This window comes from Macaca nemestrina, chromosome 1 (genome assembly GCF_043159975.1).
Source record: "Macaca nemestrina isolate mMacNem1 chromosome 1, mMacNem.hap1, whole genome shotgun sequence".
In the NCBI taxonomy this organism is placed as follows: domain Eukaryota; kingdom Metazoa; phylum Chordata; class Mammalia; order Primates; family Cercopithecidae; genus Macaca; species Macaca nemestrina.
The window spans coordinates 43,609,360-43,633,330 of NC_092125.1; the positions used below are offsets into that span (position 1 = coordinate 43,609,360).

General features: G+C 36.4%; 1 protein-coding gene across 9 annotated transcripts in view; it reads left to right on the top strand.

Moving 5' to 3' along the window:
* Positions 1–23,971, top strand: part of LOC105484596 (hemicentin 1) — a 514,524-nt gene that overhangs the window by 168,148 nt on the left and 322,405 nt on the right. For all 9 annotated transcript variants that reach the window (XM_024793708.2, XM_024793713.2, XM_024793709.2 and 6 more), the window contains 2 exons: positions 16,260–16,418; positions 17,504–17,626. In XM_024793708.2, coding sequence (XP_024649476.2) covers positions 16,260–16,418; positions 17,504–17,626 — 282 coding nt within the window. The remainder of the gene's footprint in view (positions 1–16,259; positions 16,419–17,503; positions 17,627–23,971) is intronic.

Below are 23,971 nucleotides of genomic sequence, written 5' to 3' on the forward strand. Positions count from 1 at the left end.
AAAAGCAAAACGAAATAAAAAAACAAAAAGTTTCTGTATTTTTCTCAAGTCCTCTTATCAATAATTTCTATTCTCTCAATTCCCTCAATGCCAACCACATTGTCTATGTTCACTGCTATCATTTCCTTACTCCCATCTCTGCCAGTCACTCTTCAATCTATTTCAAACTAGTTCCCATTCCTCCCACTGCATCAAAGTATCATTAGTTAGTGACCAGTGATATCCATTTTGCTAAATGCAATGGAAATGTTCCAGTCCTCATCATAATGGATAGACATCTCTGTAGTGTTTGACAACATTGGACTCTCCCTTCTGCTTGACACACTTCATTCCCTCATCCATGTTTCATTTTTTAATCTCATTTTTCCTACTCAACTTCTTAGGAAACTTCATTTCCTTCCACTTGGCCATTGAATATTGGTGTTCCTCAAGGTTTTGAAACTGGCTCCTTTCTGTTTCCTCATTTTCTATCCTCTCCTTAGGTAAAGTCATCCCTACCATGTAAATATGCTTTAGCCTTGACCTCTTTCCTGAGGAACAGACCCTCTTTTCAGTCTCTTGGATGTCACAATGGCCTTCTAAAATGAAATTCATGAATGTTATTTTTCCAGTACCCTAAATTTAGTGCTTAATCCTTGGCTTTTGTCTCCTCTTTGTTACCTTTGTGAGTGATGTTATAGTATTCTGGTTACCCAGACAAATATCTGGATAGTTCATTAATACACCCTGCGCTTTTACCCCTTATAGTCGGTCCAACTGTTATTAAGTGTTGTTTGTAACTTTCTAAATACCTTTTAAATCAATTGGCTCCTCTCCATTTCTTTTGACACCATCTGAGTCCCAATTACCATATCTTAAGTCTAAATGAATGCAAAAAGCTTCTAAGGGATTTTCTTGCATTTATTCTTGCTTCTATTTTCCAGGCCTAGCTTCTCTACTCTGCAGACAAAGGGATCTCAGAATACAGCTCTGAAAGTTTCTGCCTTGTACCATGTCTACTTGACTCTTTACCCCCACCTCATCAAATTCTTCCTATGTTTCTGGGTTCTGAGTGACCTGAGACCTTCCTACCTTTCGTTCCCATCTGGTGCCACTCTTTCTCCCAGGCTCTGTACTCTGCTGCAGGGGCCTTGAATAGAGCCTCCCCATATCTGTATCCCCACCCATCTCCTCAGGGCATTTTTGCACATGCTGTTCTTGCACAGAAAGTTCCTGTCCTTCAGTCTGCCCTCATTTCCACACTCCCTTAACCTAGTTTAAAATCCTGTATTCAAAGTCTCGTCTTGAATAATACCACTTCCTCAGAGAATCCTGCCCTATTTTCTCAGCTGTGTCATTTCTCACTACCTTTCTCTGTCATAAAGCAGTTGGGAGTTCACATTGAAGGACTGTGTATAATTTAGCTTATTAAATACCCCAGTAATAGGACTGGCATATAGAACCTGTTCACTTTTTAATAAATGAATGAATGAATGAATATACCAGAATATACAGATTAACAGAGTCCAAATCAGAGTTTGAAGTATAATACTTTCATGGATTCACTGTTGGATAAATGACTTGATTCAGATTTGCACATAGTAATAAGCATAATTGAGGCATAGGGTATAAAACTGGAAGTTTGGCATTCCAAATGTGTATTCAAGGGTGATTCTATTTTGTGCATGTCTCCATTTGTAAATTATATACTAAATTGAATTATATTTGATGAATATGTAAGTAGATTTATATAATTATCTCTTGACTATTTTTCTCTTTTACTGAATTTTTTTTGACCTTTTTTTCACCAACAGTCTTCCTTTTCCTTTCTCTTATACCATGGCATTTTTTCAGTCATTATTTTGCTACTTATTTACTATTAACTTTTCTCTCCCTCAATGTAGAAAATTCTTTGCCACTTTGGATGTCCAAATTCTCTGAAAAAAATTTCCATAGAAATTTATATTATATTCATGGATCTTGGAAATTAGAAATTGCATTGTTCTGGTTGTTTAAATGCTTTCATGTACCCTTATTGTGCTGAGTTCCTGATGACAAAAGCCCTGTAGCTCGTATTAGCCTGTGCTTCATCTGGAAGATAAACCAGTGTCTGCAGTAAACTTTCAATAGCTGTTGAATAAATGAGTGCCATTTGAGGTGGCTTCTTTTAAAAATGTACATTTAACAGTAAAACTGTATCAAATATTATTTAAACTTCACTTGATGGTACAGAAAATACCCCAAAAACCTAACTATCAGTTTTTATTACATTATAGATAATCAGAAGGGCCAAGTAATGGGGATTTCTAGCAGATAGAATGTCAGAAAGGCATTTACTGTATTCATTTTTTTTCCTCTGTGAGAATACAACTAGACAATATTCTTGAAAATCTGGCCAGAATGAAAATACCTACATTGTCAATGAGACCTGGCACAGGCTTCCTGATTATCTGCCTCTCCCCTTCTTTTGTTCTGAAGGATCTATAGGGAGTGCCCTGATCCTCCTTGCTCTGTTTGACTCCAGGGTGAAGGATCCTGATTCCTGACTCATACTGCATGACTGCCTCTCCAGAGGTCTCCCTCCACCCTCTGGAATTGAATATGATACAGACACTCTGTAAGATTATGTAATTTTACCTCTGTTCAGAAAAATAGTTTTTCTTTCTTTCTCCCATGCAATAAAAGCTGGGGTCTATTTCTCTGTAGGTTTCCCCTGGACAGGTTGTATCTTATGAGATTTTCTTTTTTCTTTTTTTCCCCTTTTTTGCACTTTCATAGGATCCAAAAGCATGCTTAATTAGAAAAACCAGCAAGGGAAAAAATCAAATATTTACTTTTTCCCTTCATTCAACATTAGGCATTGTTACAGGCATTGGGAATACCATGGAAGTGTTTTTGCTTTCAAAGATTTTAGTGAATTATTCGGTCTTAAATCAGTGACAAAAAATTTAAAGGTTAAATATGTCATCACTTAATACTACCCTAAAGCATATATTTTGTTCAGTGTTTACTTATAGAATATTATTTCATTAATCAGTTTGAGAAACCTCACAAATTTCATAAAATTTTAGTATGAGATACAAAATTCTGTTTTATGTATGATTTTCAAACCCTTCTTCAGTTAATTCCCTTTCTACCATTTTTAGTAACTCCCCCAAAATCACTGATATCAAGAGCAACAAGTATTGTTATCCTATTAAACTAACGTGAACTTTAAAAAAAGACTTTTAAAAATATTCCTTTCATATTTAAATTGGTTTTGAAAACAAGAGAAGTGAATTCAGTTTGAAGTGCATTAATCATCCATTCACATTACAGCAGGCTCGACTATTTTTCTTCCAGAGATATGGAATTAACTTGAGAAAAAGCAATCTAAAATTTTCCAGGAAAAAATCAGCAAAAAATTATTACACTTAATTTATTAAATTTATACCATTAATTTCATTTTCCTTTATCCTATTTCATCTGGAACACAGAGAAGTAACTTGAAAACAACTGTGCTTTCTCTCTGGGGAAAAGAAGGAAAGACAAATGACAACAAATGGTATTCAAATCACACAGAGCTTTGGAAATTAATATCCTTGTAAATATGCAGTGCAAAGACTTGCTTCGGGACACATTCTTTATAAGAAACTATAAAGCTTGTTGAGTTTTAGAAAATGGTATTGGCAGTGATATGCTTTCAAGCCTTTTATCCAAATGTTTTAAAGAACAAAAAGTACATTAGTCAAACATTCAAAGTGTAAACACACACACACATACACACAACCCCTCAAAACACCAATATATTTCTACAATAATGAGATTACAATGCCAACTTTTGTATACATTGTTGATACCCAAATCGAAAGCTTCACACATAATTTAAGTTTCCTTAGTAAAGTCTTTTAATAAAATAGGCTTTTTAAAAAAGTAGGAATATGATTAAAAATATCTGGAAAAGTATTGTCACATAGCAACATGATAGAGTTATGAAGAAGATAGGGTGAGGTCCAGAAGAATAAATAGGTTTAAACTTTGGAAGGTTAAGGTTAGGCGGAAAAGAATGTTTTGCTATAAAAGAACAGTTGATAGAATTAACTGCCTAAGGAGAATATGAAATACCCTGGCCAGAAAGGCAAAGACTGCTAAAAAGAGGAGAACAAAATAATGCTGATTTTAGAAGTATAATTTACTATGCCAATTTGGTATATATACTTTAATTTCTAGTATTTAAAAAATGCTATCGTGTAAAACTGTAACTTTAATTTCTAGATAGAGAATTCTTCCATATGAATTTTTAAAAATCAAACATATATGGCTAGAAAAATGAAGAAAGCAAATAAATTTTAAAAATGAACCAAAAAAGGAAAGAAAAGGCATTATATGTCAGCATGGACATAGATATAATGTAGAGCTATCAGAGGTTTGATTTTCATTTTTGGACATGGTTAGACATGATTCAACTTAGAAAAGCAGTTTTAATTTCCATTGAAGTTTTCATGATATGCAGTTTCTTACAAATACCACACACACACACACACACACACACACACACACACACACATACACACACACACACACATACACACATACACACACATACACACACATACACACACACACATACACACATACACACACACATACACACACACACATACACACACACATACACACACACACACACACACACATACACACATACACACACACACATACACACACACACATACACACACACACACACACACACACATACACACACACACACACTTTAAAGGAGGACTGGCTTGTATTTAATTTAGGGAAGAAAGTATGATAAGGCATCTAACTCATAGTATGTACAAACTTTTAAGCAGAACAGTGGCCCAAAGTACAAGCTCAATAAATGTTATCTATTGCTACTACTAGCTCTAGTACTCCAAAGTTCTTTAAAGGGAAGTAATTCCCAAATATTTATGTCATAAATGAGCAACAGTTTTGGAATATGTGCCTTGCAAAAGGTTTTGTAAGTGTTTTAAAATCATTTTCTCAATTTATACCCACATAAATATTACTATTTCTTTTTACAAATGAGGAATCATAAGCTTTTTGATATTAGGTAACATGTCTTACACAGGTCACAAAAATAGCAAGTAGCAAAGCTGATCTCAAAACTGGAGGTATTTAATGCCAAACCCAGTTTCCTTTATTGCTCTGCTACTTTCCTTCTAAATATCTGTTTAAACAACCTTATTGATCTAATCAAGTTAACATATTTATTTATATAATTTCTCTTTGTATGTTACAAAGTAGGAAAGAATTAAAGACAGATGTATGTCTAGGGCTGATCTCATCCTCCACAAAATGAATTTATTTCTTAAATGTTTTTACTTCATTCCTATCTCCAATCGCTTTGAGTAATTGGCCCACCAAAAATTACCAAGTAGCAAATGACAAAGTTAATAATAAAATCACTGGTTTTCCTCAGCAAATTTTCTTGGTACTAAGTATGATAAGCTTATTTAAGCTCATGCACACTTTGGAGAGAAACAAGAACAAAATATTTTTAAGATATTGAAAGGTACCGTGTGTACTGTAGGTACATTCATAGGTAGTGTTTTGATTGTTTTTATTTTTATGTTGAAACTTCTTTGGGCCCGAATGAAGCATCTATTAAAACTTTACTTTGCACTTCGAGTTTTCTATTAGAGTTTCTGCTAGAGTGAAGAATTCTCTGAGGGACAAACAGTCCTATATCCCCAGAGAACAAGGAATAGAGACTGCGACAAGACGGTGGAGGACAGGAATGGGAATGTTTGGCCCTTTTTTAGGTATCCATTTTGGTACCCTATCCAGAAGCAAATACGTGGTTGATTTTGTGATCTTTTGTGTAAACTCCAAAGGACAAAGAATATTGAAGCCTATTTTGACTGTTGGATTGCTTTTTCAAAATGGAATATACAGGTGGTTAGAGTGGGGTGGATATGGATTATAATGGGAAATTTCTTGAATTTCTCTTCAAAGTGTGCATCTATGGGAATATCCTTAAGGGTAAATATATGAGTCATTGCGTGGTAAATATGGCAGATTCCTGTGGCCAAATTACGTTTAAGAGAAAGAATACATTAACCTATGATGCCTGGATTCAATCCACATGTGCTACTTAGGCAAGCAACAGATTGTTCTGTTCCCCACAATAAGTACTAAATCTGATTTTGTTAGTTTTTAGGTGATGGTAAGGATGGAGATCAAAACAGTTTTCTTGGGAGAATGTTCCTTGACCTACAGCCAGGATTCCTAGAGAAAACTATAAATCTCATTTTTTTCAGAGTTGCTAGCAGCTGCAGTAAAAATACAAACTCATTTTCAGTGAAATGGACATAAAGGAAAATTGGAGTTTTTTCTCTATCCAAACTGGGTAGGAGCAGTTAGTTCTCAGGAAGCATCTTTTTTATTCCTAGACCTTTAAAAAAAATTTCAGGAGAACTGAGGAGTCTCAGTATTGGAATTGATTTTGAATATCATTTGTCCGGTTACCCCATCAGATGTTAGAATGCCTTCCAGCAACCTGTCAATACCCCAGACCTGAGTAACACTAGTTAAAGATTTGATAGCACTGGACTTTGTCGCCAGATGAAACCTGGGGGCCTCCTCTGGAGCAATGTCTGGGGAGCGTCTTTTAATGCTGGAGGCTGATTTCAGCTTTCTTTGGCAGGCATATTACATTATTGAATATTGGTTCCATCATCAGCTAAGTCCCCCAGGTTTCCTTATATAAATGTTTAAACTAGGTCTCTGTCCTTTTATATTCATGGTGATTTTTTAAAAATCCTGATTTATTTGCTCTATCATATATGTAGTCATCTCCTTTAAGATCTTATTTCATCATTTTTTAAATGGCTACTAAAAAAATGTAAAATTTGCGTATCTCAAACTTTCTCATAATATGATGTCTTTGTAAATCATAATGATTTTATTAGTAAAAATGCATTTTTCCATTTTGCCAAGAGAGGAAATAACACAAGCAGTATAAATATATTTTTACCACATTAAATAAGGAGTCACGGCATTACAATCTTCATTAACTAGGTAATAACAAAGATAATACCAAATGTGCTAGATGGCATACAGAATCCATATGTGAGTGTTGGAGCAGAAGAAAGAGAGAAATTTCTATGGCTAGGTAGAGTCTTGACTAGCAGAGAGGAAAAACAGAGAAGGGTCACAGGAGAGGAAGAACTGGGAGCAAGACGGTCTGCTCAGAGCAAGTATATGTATGGTGAATGCTTCCTCCTTCAATAAGCAAATGATGATTTGCTAGTAGGACCTTCTTAGACCCTGTCCCTGCCCGCTCTGGCTTTTGCTCCCTAAGCAAACAAGAGAGCCACTTGTTAGGTGGGACCAAGAATCCATTCCAACCAGGGCAATGGCAGTGTCTTAATTTTGAAGGTCACATTAAAAAGATACCGAATCCTCACGCTCAGGAGGCCGAGGCGGGCGGATCACGAGGTCAGGAGATCGAGACCATCCTGGCTAAAAGAGTGAAACCCCATCTTTCTACTAAAAATACAAAAAAATTAGCTGGGTGTGGTGGCGGGCGCCTGTAGTCCCAGCTATTGGGGAGGCTGAAGCAGGAGAATGGCCTAAACCTGGGAGGCGGAGCTTGCAGTGAGCCGAGATTGTGCCACTGCACTCCAGCCTGGGAGACAGAGCAAGACTCTGTCTCAAAAAAAAAAAAAAAAAAAAAAAGATACCCAATCCTTGAATGGGGGTAAGAAAGAATTCTCTAAGAAGCTGAGAAGAGGATGATTACTGAAGGGTGACTGAGAATACCAAGATATAATTTGTTAGTTTCCAATTTTTGCCTACGGTTAACCCTGTCTACTTCTACATGTCTTCTGATAAGTAGAAGGTATTTTTGTTATTTTTTTTTCTTGATTGACTCCATCCTATTTTCCTCTTCAAAGGACCACTCACTGTGCATTATAACTCATGTGAATTATGAAGTTTTTGATATTTTTTAAAGTATTAGGTACAACATTTTCTAATTTACTCATCAAATATTGAGTGCCTGGTACATAGTGCAGTTTTTATAAATATTTTATTTGAAGGGAACTGAACCTCCTCTGAAGACCCAACAAAACATATCCCCTGAAGACCTACCAAAGCTCTACCTCCCTTAAATGAAGGTCCAACGAGTGGAAAGATCAGTTCCTGATGAGTTAAATCCTTACCAGTGACAGGTGATAATCTGAAAGCATGGACATTGTTGTGATTGTTACCTTTACTGTGCCTGGAATTGTGGTCAGCAGTTCTTTGATGCTTTGATTTGGATTTCACCTTCTTTGAGCTTGTTTGGTGATCAATGAATGTGTAGCAAAGAGCAGCATAATTTGACTGCCTGGGATGTAACATCTTTTATTTTGATTTTGGAGATTTGAGGTTTGGGCTCTGCAATATTCTGATTGTCTCTCAGTACATCCCTGCAATATATTCTACAAGTAATAAAAGCCAGCACATGTCACTGACAAACTCTGTAATTATTCTAATTTATTTTATACTTGCTTTGATGCAACTGTAAATTAGACTCGATGTAATTTAATGGTTTTCACATATACATCCTATTTTCTTGGTAAAAGAATTGCACAACTGTATTTTAAGAAAGAGAACTGAGAGTTGTAAAATTGTGTTCAGCTTTAGACTGGGTGCAGTGGCTCACGCCTGTAATCCCAGCACTTTGGGAGGCTCAGGTGGGTGGATTATCTGAGGTCACGAGTTTGCGACCAGCCTGGCCAACATGGTAAAACTCTGTTTCTACTAAAAATACAAAAATTAGCTGGGCGTGGTGTTAGGTGCCTGTAATCCCAGCTACTCTCGAGGTTGAGGCAGGAGAATCTCTTGAGCACCAGAGGTGGAGGTTGCAGTGAGCAAGATCATGCCACTGCACTCCAGCCTGGGTGACAGAGCTAGACCCTGTCTCAACAAAAAAAAGAAAAAACAAAGAAAAAAAATGTTTTTTGTTCAGCTTGAAACTGAGTTTCATATCTAAATTTTATAGGTGAGGGATAGATTACACAAATAAGACATTTCATGCATAGGGGTTCCATGTGAAAAGGATACAGTCTGACTTTGAAACTAAGTGCAAACTTTAGTAGGTTATACTCATGTTAGAATAAGGGTAAATATTGTAATGCTAATGAGAATTATTTTGGACTTAGTCATGAGCCTATAAAAAGTTTCAATTTTTTATTGCTTAGAGTTAGGCACTTGGAAAACAATTGATATAAAAAAGAGTTCAATGAAAAGATGAGAAGAATTGAAATAGGTTGATTAGAAGATAAATGATAAGGCATGGGAACATGCTTGCTCTGAGATTAACATTCTTGGGTCTCTCTGATCCATCATTTGATGTACATTGTCCCATTAGGATTTGAACAGGGACTTCATTTTTTTCCCACTCCTCTCACAGTTTAAAAGTTCAGTTTATTCCAGTGCCACTCCTACACTGTCTTGTATTTAGAAATGACAGCATGATAATCTGTGTTTTAATACTCCCTTGAATGATAAGATTTCTATCCATTCTTATTTAATCTTGCTTTTCAGGAATTCATTTTGTGAACATAATTATCACTGTAACTCTGAAGTTACAGTTTGTTAAAAAAAATTTTTTATTCCAGGAGCAACATTTACTGTGAAAGTGCACATGCTTCTGTTTTTTTAGTACACGTTTTTCTATCTGAAACGTCTTTGGCAGTTTAATAAATTGTAGGCATCAGTAGAATTATAAAGATAAAATGTCAATCAAAATATTGAGCAGGACTGTGCATACTGATACTAATTATCTATATTTCAAGGTTCAAATAAAAGCACGGGTTAACAAAGTCAGACCCTTTCTAAAATGCATTTAGGGAGCTAATTCTATGCATTATACAGTTCTTCTCCATTATAACTTTCATTTGTGTGTGTGTGTGTGTGTGTGTGTGTGTGTGTGTGTGCGCGCGCACGCACATGTTTCTGTGGTTTTAGGAAATATATTTACATAGCTATGTTGGTTTTATCCTGTTAATTATTAATCCTGATGGTACGCCAGGACAGAGAGGGGTGTGGGGGAGAGATCTAACATAGGGAGAGTTAGCTTTATACACTTGTACTTTTAGAAGGTTTAGTTCTGGAATTATATTACTTGAAATGGGATGGGCTAGGCTTAAGTCAAGCTCAGGCTGAGTATGTTAAGTGTGCCTAGAATATGTCAAGATTGCTTTGAAAATCTTTCACCCATTTACTCACTAGTCATTTATCCATTCATTCGTCAAACAACAATGGAACACTTACTAAGTACTCCAAAAAACAGAGATCTAGTAGGAGGAAATATAAATTATAATACATCTTATTGAATACCACAAAAGAATAAACAATATTCTGTAGGTGTCTAGAAGAATGGGAATTTTCTTCCTCTGATTATACAGTGTCCCATAAAGCTACTTGCTTATAGTCACAGAAGTTCCAGAAGGTAATAAAATACCTCATGGGAGTTTGCATGAATTTTCAGGCCAGGAATAATTGAGTTCAAATCTCTGCTTTTTCACTTACTAGTTGTGTGACCCTGAAAAAGGATTTTCAAAATGAGTCAATAAAACATGTTAAAAGTGATGTTTACCTTATCCACTGATATAAAAAATAAATAACATAATGTTTGTGACAATACTCTCTCAGCACTTGGCTCAGAGTAGACATTTATTGAATTAACACAGGTAGAGTGTCTTATTACCAAGAAAAGTGCTGATTAAATCAATAAGAGCTTTTATAGAATTAAATTCTTCAGTTGTAAATTCTTCCATCATAAATGTTTATGGATTATGATTTTACATTTTTTCTATTTGGTATTCAGGTCAAAAACTGCTACAGACTTTTAAAGGACTTAATTAATTAGTTAATTTATTTTTTTTGAGACAAGGTCTTACTCTGTAGCCCAGGCTGGAGTGCAGTGGCACAATCACAGTTCACTGCAGCCTCCACTTACCCAGCCCTCTGAGTAGCTGGGATCACATACCAGCTGTGTGCCACCACACCCCACACCCAGCTAATTTTTTTTTTTTTTTTAAGAGATGGGGATTTTCTCTGTTGCAAGGCTAGTCTTAAGCTCCTAGTCTTAAGAGATCTGCCCTCTTTGGCCTTACAAACTGCTGAGATTACAGATATGAGTCACCATGCCTGGCAATTAACAGTCTAAAATGAAGTCTACATAAGTCAATTAAATGTATCATTCTAAAGTAGTACTATCCAACAAATAATGTGAGCTACGTATATAATTTCAAAAGCAGTTGAAATTAATTTCAATAATTTATTTATTTAACTGAATATATCCAAAATATTTCAATATGTCATCAATATAAAAATTAGCATTGCTTTAGTTTTTTAATTTAAATTTTAATTAAAATAAAATTTAAAAATTCAGTTTCTCATTTTTACTAGCCACATTTCAAGTGCTTAGTAACCACATGAGGCTAGGTAGTGGCTACTGTGTTAGTGCAGAGGTAAAGCATTTCTTTCATAGATCATTTTATTTATTATTATTATTTTGAGATGGAGTCTCACTCTGTCACCCAGTCTGGAGTGCAGTGGCGCGATCTTGGCTCACTGCAACCTCCACCTCCTGGGTTCAAGTAATTCTCCTGCCTCAGCCTCCTGAGTAGCTGGGACTAGGGGCATGTCGCCATGTCTGGCAATTTTTTTTTTTTTTTTTTTTTTTGTATTTTAGTAGAGACGGGTTTTCACCATGTAGCCCAGGCTGGTCGCGAACTCCTAAACTCAGGCAGTCTGCGCACCTCAGCCTCCCAAAGTGCTGGGATTACAGGTATGAGCCACTGCACCTGGCCTCATAGATCATTTTAATGGCCACTTATGATTTAAAATTATTAGGAAACCAAACTCAAATATCAGATAGGGAGCTTTTATAACAAGATAATACTGTATGTTAACTTCTTTTGGAAAAAGAATGAACTTACTTTTCTTTTCAGGACCTTCTATCCACAATGAGATAGACACATAGCTTTATTAAGATATGAATTACTAGTTAACATTTACTTTTAATTTTCAGTTAGCTAGAAGCAGAAAGGTAATAATTTAAATATACTGTATTACTTTGGGAAGAGTTTTATTCCTGAGAACACTTAAAATCAATATGATTACAATATAATCTGTGTTTGCAGATTATATTGCAAATGTAAAATTTGGGGCAGAACAGTCATTTTTATTATAAAGAATACATTGATTTCCATAGCAGGCAAAACATAATTAAGCTAGATAGAGCACTCCTAAAGGATGTATAAACACATCCAATCTTGGCTTCTGACATGTGTGAGTCAAAGTGTTTCTTTTTTAAACATTTATTTTATTTTTTAAGAGATAGCTTGCTATGTTGCCCAGGCTGGATGGGAATTCCTGGTTTCAAGGGATCCTCCCACCTCAGCCGCCCAAGTAACTGGGACAACAGGCATCTGCTACCATGCCTGGTTTAAAATGTTCTTTTTCCTTGACATTCTCCAATTTTCCTGGCTGCTTTGAGACTTTTTGTTAGTTCTTTCATAAAAGTTAAAGAATTCATTTTAGAGTACATGATATTATATAAGTCCAATAAATAAAACGATATTTGTGAAATTCTCTGTGGGGTTTTAGTTGTGTCAGCTCACCACGCTCTTTCCTTTGATTATTAACCACTATGAAGCCTCACATACATAAAGCTCCAGTGTTTCACAAAGTGGCTTTTTTATTTCAGGAAAATAAGGTGGTTCTAATACTTACAGAAAAGGTTGTGGACCATCTTGATTTTATTAATATGTGGTTAAACTGCTTTATTCAAATTTATAGGCTGAAAAATGTTTATAGTCTTAGGGACCCTATTTCAGTACATGATTTTTTTAGAGCTGCATTCAATTTTAGGTGGAGCCTGAAGTTCTGGGGAGATTCCAATCAGGCAAATTCATCTGGAGTCCCTTTCAAGGATTCTAGTGGTCTCTACAGTCTACTCCTGGGTAATGTTTCAGGATTCCTAGGGAAGTAGGCATCTATAGGTCCTCTTAGGGCAAATTTATACCTAAGTCAAATGGCTCAGAGAGGGTCTCTCCCTCAATAACGGGACAAGGTTTATCATTCCTTCTATTCCTAATATGTGCCTCTAGATCTTTCTTAGCTGTCCTCATGTTTGGCCTGTAGACAGAAAACTTCTCCTAGTGTGTTGGTATACACGTGACAATTAGTAAAAGACGTTAATCTCTCCTTAGAATTATACTACCATGGAGTTGTATTGTGTACTTGGCCACTCAACAAATGCTTGTAGAATGGATAAATTATATTGTGGTTCACACTCGGGTGCACAGTGTCAAGTGCAGCTGAGAAATGTTTTTCTTTAAACTTCTGAATATACAATAGGAATTTAAATTTTTTTGAGCATCCCAGAATATCCATTACAAATTATACAAAATTGGCTGCAAGTAAAGATTATTTCTATCCAATATACCAAAATTACTAACATGTCTGTCTATTTCCCACTTTCCAATTACATAAATTTTCATTTAGGGTCATTGTTGCATGATAACCCTCCAAATAACTGTTATGCAAAGGAAATATGTTAAGTACCACTAAAGTGTAAAGCAGAGTAGAATACATCTGAAGAATGAGGAAGCACATTTGACTGGAAACAAAGCTTTAAAGAGGGGAAGGCATATTATCTCAACCATTGTGAGATAATAGTTCAATTTGAAAAATATTTAGTCAGTGATGACTTTAAGCCAGAAATGTGCTATGAACTGAAGATTCAAGGACTCAGCAAAGCACAGTTTCTTGCCATCAATGAGCTTATACAATAATGGAAGAATTTAGGCATGCATGTTTTGTTGAGAAGTGTTTGATGGTAGAGATAGAACAGTAGAAAGACTACTTGAATGAAAATTGTTATGGCATTAAGGCATAAAGCCAGGGAAATATTAAAAGAAGAGAAAGTAATCTCAGCTTAAAGGGAGCAATTTGTGGAGAAGGGGCAACAGGAGATAGAAAGTTAGAAAGATTATTTGATCCAACACAAGTAGTGAAATATTTTAAGGAGGAACGTGATGTATATAGCTTTTTACTGCAGGCAAAATAAAGTGGAAGGAAAAGCAGAAAATCAGATAGGAGTCTGTACATGTATAAAATTCGTGTTAAGAAAAGTGACTAGTAGGAGGTGAAGAGAAAGGGAAGGGACAGATTTAAGTCGAATGAATGACCACTGATTAGATGAAAGTAGAAGGAGGAGTCAAAAATGACTCAGGTTTTGAAACTAAATATGCAGATAGTACTGTAAACAAAATAGGGATGACAAAGCAGAAAATATGAGTTCTGTTTTAGATGCACTAAATTGGAGATGCCTATAGAACACCCAGGAATAGAGGTCTAACAAGAAATTGAAAATGTAAAATTAGAACTTGAGAGATAAGTATGGTCAAAAGATACAAATATATAAGTTGTTGAGAGCGGTGTGATTTGTTAAACTAAATGCCTCGAAAATGCATATAAGTGATAGAAGGTAGGAGATAAGTTCTGCAAAAAGAGAAAGGACTGCTAACTCAATAAAATTTTGGGGAATCTATTGCTGGTATATTTTCCAAAGTGAAGATCTGGCTCCTACATCTGCTAGCCCCATGCAATTAAGAAAGTGACCTAATATTTAACGAGTCTCTCAGTTTTAGAGTCATTTTTTTAACAGCTGATGCTCTGTTTCAACCTATTTAACAAATAATACTCAAAGACTGTAAGTTTTGATTGGGATCCAGTACAAGAAAAGATTCTCTACTTCATCCAGGCTAGCTACATTGTAAACTATTCTAATACTTGGTTCTTATGACCCTGATTAGATCTATGGTATTCATGGTATCTGTATCAGAATATGAGACTGTTGGAGCCTGGCGAAAGACCCAATAGGAAAATCAAATAGGATTTCCAGAGTTTAATGATAAAGCCTTACTCCTTTCATGGAATAACCATTTTCTTTCTGAGAAAGAGCTCTTACTTGTTGGACTCTGCTGCCATAAAGCCCACATGATCCCAAGCTGCCCTGCTTTTTATGTGATTGCTTATTCTAGGCCTTGAACTCCTTCAGGACAGGATATTTTAGCTTATTTGTTGGATGACCAAATCTTAGCCAGGTGTTCAGCAATTATTAATCGCTCAAATTATATTGATCAAAAGTCCATTCCCTTGGCCCTATAGTTATTGCTATCAGTCTGTCTGTCTGTTTGTCTATCTATCTACCATTTATGATGGAGAAGTAAAATTGGAAGGAGCACTAATATTTCAACAGCAGAGAAATGGTTGACTAAAGTATAGAATATAGACATAATAGAATGTTATTCCATTATTCAAACCTGTGGTTTTAAACAATGCTGATGACATGGAACCAAACAGGATGTAATTCTAAAATATAATGCATAAAACTGTAAATACAGCAAGCTCACAATTTCATGTACAAATCCACATCATTATGAAGGAAATAAACATGACAAGAATTCCTCTGAGGATGGGAACAGTTTTTGCTTAGGAATACATATTGAGCCTATTCAAGTAGAAAATAAAACACACAGATCATGGGTTAATAGGAAAATGAAACAGAGTCAGAGTGAAAAGAATGACAAACAGAATGCATTTTATGTCAGATAGTCAGGGAAAGTTTCTCTGACAGGTACGAAGTGAGCAGAAGTTTGAAGGAGTATAGAGACATGCCATGCTGGAAAGATTTAGTAAAGAGTGTGATGGAGTAGAGAGATCACCTTGATTAGTTCCCAGGTAAGTAGTTGGCCTTAGCCATGGGTGCACAGCCATGAGTGCAAGCAAGTGGTTCACGATTAAGGCAGGCATCTGGCTGCTTCTGCAGGTAGGTTAACAGGTATTGTGGTGGGAGCTTAAAAACATTCTCTTCTAATTGCTCCTGTCTTCTCAATACAATAAGCAAGGTCATCAAATAAGAATGAGAAAAAGTAAGAGAAGAGGGGGTATATGAGATCATCATGTAAGAGAGGGGAGAGTAAATAGACATTTAATTTTGAACTTATATAGCTATTAGTTTGTGTGTTTTGGGTGAATTTCTAACTTATCCCTAAGTAAGCATTTTTCTAGTTCATATCACTTTACATCTCTTCCATCCCTTCTTGAACAAAGTGCCAAACTGCCAGAAAATAAAAGTGAAAACTTGCTCAGTTCTAAAACTCCCAAAGTACCTTGTTATAACCAAAATATTCAATTGTTTTTGCTGATGAGGTAATTGAATTTTTCTCTCCACTCAACAGGGTGGTGGTGATTGTCCAGAAATGAGTATCGGAGCTATAAAAATTGCCTTGGAAATTTCTCTTCCTGGTTCTTTCATCTATGTTTTCACTGATGCTCGGTCCAAAGATTACCGGCTCACCCATGAGGTTCTGCAACTTATCCAACAGAAACAGTCACAAGTGAGTAAGAATCAATCCCAACATACTGCATTATGTCTAAATGCAGTAAGTAAGAGATTGCCTATCTTCTTTGACTATTCCATATGTGGTCAATAACAAAAATTATGACTATCCACATGTATGTTCTCCAATATGTATATGTCATCTAATTTAAACATATTAAACATATATGTGATATTTATACATAGCATATGAATGCCTTGTTTTTCAGTATGGAGAAGACATGATTGGGGATTAATTAAGGTACTTGTTACCGTTTTTTCCTTATAACTGACAAAACATAGGCCTAACCAAAAAAGGCTTATATTCCAATGTTATCTCTGACGTGGAATCATGTCTGAGTCAGAGTTATTCTCTGTATCAGCTATTGCTGCATGACAAACTTTTCAAACACTCAATGGTCTAAAACAATAAGCATTTCTTTCTCACATGTTCACAGAGCTCAGTTGATCTAGGCCAGGCTTGCTCACTGGTGTGTCTGGGGAATAGTATGGGTTTTGCTTATCTAAGCTTGACTGTCAGGAGACCTGGTTTTGCCTCATAGTTGTCTTACCCTCTTTTTGAGACCAGTAAGTTAGTTTAGGCATGTCCGTCTCATGGCCATGGCAGAAACACTTGAGAGCAAATGGAAATACATAAGCCCTTTTGGGTCTCAGCCCAGACCTTGTAGAATGTCATTTTTGCCTCATGGTATAGGCCAAAGGAAGTTACATGGACAAGCTTAGATTCAAAGATGACAAAATAAGCTCTACCTCTTTTATAAGAAGAAATTCAGAATCTTTTGACAGAGTGATACAGGGAGGGGTGAGGAATTGAGGCCATTCTGTGATCTAGCATAGTCATGGTCTCATTTCTACTTCTACAGCTTTTAGCCTACACTTCTGAAATAGAAATCACTATGTTCCTATCTGAGTTCACTATTAAACAGAGTATAAAATCAATAATTATATATACACACATATACACACACACACTCACATATTCTACTTGCCTAGTAATGTGTTAACACAATAGGTACTCGATACATTTTTTTAATTTCTGGAAACTCTTAACACTTTGATTTTTTTTTTTTTTTTTAATCATAGGTGGTATTCGTACTGACTGGGGATTGTGATGACAGGACCCATATTGGATATAAAGTCTATGAAGAAATTGCCTCTACAAGTTCCGGTCAAGTGTTCCATCTGGACAAAAAACAAGTTAATGAGGTCAGTTTAATAAAAGGAGTCTACTTTATTACCAGCTGCCTTATCAAAATCGGTTAGGCCAGCCTAATTATGACAGATTTGATTTCAAAAACAATTTTAACAAAAAGGTATTACTCCTAGGCCACAGTTCAATAAAGGCATTGAATAATGTGAAGTAATGTAGATATATTTAATGTTAATTTTTAGATTGTATTACTTATAGCAACAAACTGTTAAATTTAATTTAACTGTTTAATTTTATGGGAATCAAAAATTTTTGTTGTTCAGTAAGGTCAATTTGTGTTTGTGATGAATAACTTTCATATGACTATTAAAATGAGGCTTAACTGGTTACTGAAGTAGAATGTGAAAAAGTTAATTACTGAGCAAAATTCTAATGTAAGAAAATTTAGTATTTTCATTTTTTTTTTGAGACGGAGTCTAACTCTGTCACCCAGGCTGGAATGCAGTGGCCCGATCCCAGCTCACTGCAAGCTCCGCCTCCCGGGTTTACGCCATTCTCCTGCCTCAGCCTCCCGAGTAGCTGGGACTACAGGCGCCCGCCACCTCACCCGGCTAGTTTTTTGTATTTTTTTAGTAGAGACGGGGTTTCACCGTATTAGCCAGGATGGTCTTGATCTCCTGACCTTGTGATCCGCCCGTCTCGGCCTCCCAAAGTGCTGGGATTAGAGGCTTGAGCCACCGTGCCCGGCCAGTATTTTCTTGAAAATTACTTTAGATAGGTTTAATTGTCATATTTTTTTTTTTTTTTTTTGAGACGGAGTCTCACTCTGTCGCCCAGGCTGGAGTGCAGTGGCACAATCTCAGCTCACTGCAAGCTCTGCCTCCCGGGTTCATGACATTCTCCTGCCTCAGCCTCCCGAGTAGCTGGGACTACAGGTGCCAACCACCATGCCTGGCTAATGTTTTTGTATTTTTAGTAGAGACAGGGTTTCACCATGTTAGCCAGGATGATCTCGATCTCCTGACCTCGTGATCTGCCTGCCTCGGCCTCCCAAAGTGCTGGGATTGATTACAGGCATGAGCCACCGTGCCCGGCCCATAATTTCTTCTTTGTCCATTTTGCTGTCTTTCCTTGGCCTCACTCAAGATAATGACATTATTTTAAACCGGTTTATATATTTGGCTCTCATTTAAGTTTCTAGGAACATACCAATACAAAGATAAAGGTATTTTAAAATTTATTTTATTTTTTGTTTAGTCCTATTTTTTTTTTAAGTGCTGGGGTACATGTGCAAGATATACAGCTTTGTTACATAGGTAAACGTGTGCCATGGCGTAATTCACATTTGATTCCTGTGGTTACCGTATCTCTACAAGTTCTATTAATTTCATGACAGACTCCTTTGTGTCTTAAATGAAATGGTTCACTAGTTCTCTTATAGCTTAAGAGTTCTTATTATATCAAGGTAGAACTAATAGGACATTACAAATTTCTAGAGGAAGCAATCTAGTGAAAAATTTTTAATCAACATATTGAAATATATAGATCTGTAAAATTAATCTAAAAAATGTATTCTTGGAAGAAACAGCTTTAGAGAGGGTTATGGCTTGATTTTAGATTGTGTCCACTCTAGTAACTCAGAAATTCCTGGGCAGGGTCTAATGACTACACAGCGAGCCCTCAACAGTTAATTTGCATCAATGTTTGCATGAGAATTTGGGAACCTGGGAAGAAAGGGTTTGGGGAACAGTGCAGGGCTGTCTCAGACACTGGGTTCCTTGCCCTATCCCATATACTGTACTTGAACCTAAAGAAGGAAAAGCTGCTGATAGAAATTGTCTTCAACATGGAATTCTGTAAGACTCTAGGGTATAGTGAGCAGCATTAAATGGGACTTAAGTGAGGAAGAGTATCATTTTCTCTTACATCAGCTTGTACATCACTTACTTAGAGTTTTGTGAGGTTCTGGGTGGGAGGTGGTGTTGGTGTGCAGTGGAGAGAGATAGTGTCGGGGTCAGTATGCTGAGTATGCCATGCCTAGTGGACATGGCCATTTTTAGCAGAAGTACTATAAAAGAGGCAAGAAGACACATGGCTGGCATCTAAGCTTTTGAAAGAATAGTTGCTCTATGGGACCTGTTTGTGTGTTTGTGAATAGTCAGACACCACCTAGAGATTCCCAAAACAGGCTGAGCACAGTGGCTCACACATAATCCCAGCACTTTGGGAGGCCGAGGCAGGTGGATCATGAGGTCAGGAGTTCGACACCAGCCTGGCCAACGTGGTGAAACCCTGTCTCTACTAAAAATACAAAAATTAGCTGGGCATGGTGGCACGCACCTGTAGTCCCAGCTACTCGGGAGGCTGAGGCAGGAGAATCGCTTGAATCTGGGAGGTGGAGGTTGCAGTGAGGCGAGACCACACCACTGCACTCCAGTCTGGGCAACAGAGTGAGACTCCATCTTAAAAAAAAAAAAAATCCCTCAAACAAATGGGGTTAAATTTAAGGAGAACCATAGGACTTTATTAGTAGTGGGTTTCAGAGCCAGATAAACAACAATGACGACAAAAAAAAAAAAAGTGTGTCCTGGGAATGTGACTCCATTTATGTCCATATAACCAAGGAAAATTGAGTTACATAAAATTGAAATAATATAGTGCGTTAAATGGAGAAACTAAGCCCTATAGAGAAACTATAAGCCCTAGAACCTTTATTAAATGGCATGTGATATTGTTTGGCTGTGTTTCCCCCCACCACCCCCCAATCAGTTCTCATCTTGAATTGTAATTCCCATAATCCCCACATGTCATTGGAGGGACCTCACTGGAGTTGATTAGATTATGGGAGTGGTTCCCCCATGCTTTTCTCATGATAGCAAGTGGAGTTCTCATAAGATCTGATGGTTGTATAAGGGGCCTTTCCCTGCTTCACTCAGCACTTCTCTCTCCTGCCACTAAGAAGGATGTGTTTTCTTCCCCTTCTGTCATGATTGTAAATTTTCTAAGGCCTCCCCAGCCATGCAGAACTGTGAGTCAATTAAACCTCTTTCCTTTATAAATTACCCAGTCTTGGGCAGTTCTTTATAGCTACGTGAGAAAGGACTAATACAGCATGATATTATACATAATTTTTATAGTTCTAATAATTTTTAATAATTCTGACAATTACCAGATACTTTGTAAGAATAATAATTTATAAACATTTGGTGTAAATTCAGAAAATTTTATAAATATGAATATATTACAGAAACTTCAACCCACTGGCTTGTTGTTAGTGTTTCTCTCCTGGATCAGCAACTGATAATGTAATCTTTAAATTTAGCTTTAGCAGAATAGCACTAGAAAGAAGCATTGCTAAAGTTGTCCATTTTTATAAACTAGAGTTTGATGCTGACAATAGGGCTGAGCCTTTATTTATCTATCCATCATAGCAATTCTTACCACCTCGCTAATTGATGCAGGAAAGGATGTTTCATTTACTTTGGGCTAATGAGACCAAAGGAGTTTTAGCTAGGAGTATCTTGGATGAAGTCAACAATCAAACCCATCCTACTGCTAAACCATCAGAGTTCAGGACATTATCTTTTTGTTCAAGCCAATTTGAGTTGAGTATTCAGTTACCTTAAAGTAAATGCATCCTAAATGATAAAACTTGTATATTTCTTTGTGACATGGGATCTGTGAGTCCCAGTTTCCCTGTTTGTAAAATGGAGACAATAGAATTATCCTTTTCAGAAATTTGCTCTAAGGTTAAGTGAGATAATGCACTTAAATGTTCCACACAAGGTCTGGCACAGAGCAGTGCCCAATAAATATTCACTAGTGTTATTATAACACTGGTAGTGTTGGTATTATGCTTTTAAAGTGAGGAAAATTGTGCCATCATGTTTGCTAGAAATTAGATGCCTGATTGTTACTGGGAAATAAATCTGAGTAGGAGAATCCAGGAAGAGGTTGGACGGTTTTCAATGTGTGTGAAAAAAAAAATATTGTGAAGCTCCTATTGGAACTGTATAAGTCAATATATTCCTTAAAGAAAGCTACCACCATGGAAGATTTTGTTAATAGGAAGCATTGTGACAGTGTTAAAATTGGATTTGCAAAATTTTGGCATGTAATTTAGTCATTTCTTTTTTCTCACTGTTCCAAATTATTCTATTATGTAAACATTACAAACTCTAGGGAAAATAGATGCTATACTGGAATCTTCACATTTAATAGACACAAGAACTGCAGGGAAGCCACACATGCACTGAGTCCTTTCATTTTACTCAAGACTTTTCATCTACTGTTTCTAAAGGAAAGTGTAGTGTTATATTTTACTCTCTTAACCTATTTAATCAGTTTCTTAACCTGGGGGATATATTTTATATCAACTCTCTCTTGAGCTAAAGTAAAGTTTTTACTGTGTTCTGTTTTTTCTTTTTTTTTTTTTTTAAAGAACAATGATTAAGTAGAAAATCTAGGACTCTTTCATCTTTATTTAACATAAAAGGGAAACCAAAGTGAAGAAATTATTTGGCCAAGCATCAGTGGTCTATAAATCACTGTATGGTATTACATTTTGGAAACGCAATTTACAATACATCTCAAGGATGTCCTTAATTCACCTTTGAATACAGACAAAGAACTAAACTATTGCAGTGTTACTCCTTTATTTATATGCTGGGTGCGTTGTCAGTTGATTTAATTAATGCTTCCTTTTGGTGTAAGAAAAAGTCCAAGCTGGAAATCTCAAAGTTTCTTACAGATGCTATATCCCTGTGTCAAAGAAGCTAACACAAAAGACCCGCTGTTATTTAGATAATTCGCTTGTCCTGAGCTTCCCTATCCTTTTTCCCACCTCCCCCAACTCATGTCCTGTAACATTCCCTTCCCTTGAAAAAATCTTACCAGCCTGTTTTATTGGTCTGATTCCAATAGATGCTAACATTACAATAAAAACATTTCTTTTTTTTATTTTTTAAAGTTTTGTGGGTGCATAGTAGGTGTATATATTTATGGGTCCATGAGATGTTTTGATACAGGCATGCAATATGAAATAAGCACATTATGGAGAATGGGGTATCCATCTTCTCAAGCAGGTATCTTTGAGTTACAAACAACCCAATTACACTCTTTAAGTTGTTTTCAAATGTACAATTAAGCAATAAATAGCATTTCAATAAATAATTAGTTCTGTAATTATCTATTACAGAGCCAGGGTATCAGTAACTGAAGCTCTATAACAATGGAACCAGGGGAATATGTACCCAACCCCTTCCTATTTCCTGGTGCCTTTCATTTTCGCAAATCCAACTGGAACCAAGGAGCCCTGTTGAGGCATTCCATAAAAGTCAGCATCCCAGGCTGCGGTCACGTCTGTAATCCCAGCACTTTGGGAGGCCGAGGCAGGCGGATTACGAGGTCAAGAGATTGAGACCATCCTGACCAACATGGCAAAATCCCATCTCTACTAAAATACAAAAATTAGCCAGGCATGGTGGCATGCACCTGTAGTCCCAGCTACTGGGGAGGCTGAGGCAGGAGAATCGCTTGAGCCCCCAGGAGGCAGAAGTTGCAGTGAGCCGAGATCGCGCCACTGCACTCCAGTGTGGGTGACAGAGCGAGACTCTGTCTCAAAAAAAAAAAAAAAAAAAAAAAAATCGGCATCCCAGGGTGCAAAGTCAGATGGAAATGATTATTAGAGAATGAAGCTGGAGGGGCAAGCAGAAAACATTCAGCACAAGCAGTATTGTGTGGTAGTGAAGACTAATGCTCTGGGACCATGGCACATATCCCAGTCATATGACCTTAGATATTTTCTGTGTGGCAGTTTCCTTATCTGTAAATGGAGAGAATGATAGTTCCTACTTCATAGTGTTGTTGGGTTTAGAACATATCGATAACTATTAACTGCTATTATTTTTATTTAGTGATACATGCTAGTCAAAATGTTCTAGTGATCTTTTTTGGTTTTCTAATAGGAAGAGGAGAGTTGAGCTTACTAGGTATTTCAAAGGAAATAAACTGAACCCAGGAAAATAAAGTGACAATTTGCAACACATCCATGAAAAATTCAAATCCTGGCAACAAAAAGCCTCATAGATTAGAGAGTACTGGACTTATTTCTCTTGTTAGTTTTTTCCCTGAGTTCAATACTTATATTAGAAAAAACGGTAAACTTTGCTGGAGTATGAATTTGGCATAGCCTCTTCCTGCTATTTTGGCTAATGGCCATTTAGGACTAGACTTTAGACCATTTAGGACTAGACTTTAGCTTTCTGCATATGGCTCAATGATGAGACTCTGAAACTTGGGGTTTTGGACAATTAGTGCTCTAAAATGAGGTATCTGCCATTTTGTTTTTTCCCCATTCCCGAGTTTCACTCCAGAAATTATTCTAAAAGCAAAACCTTACT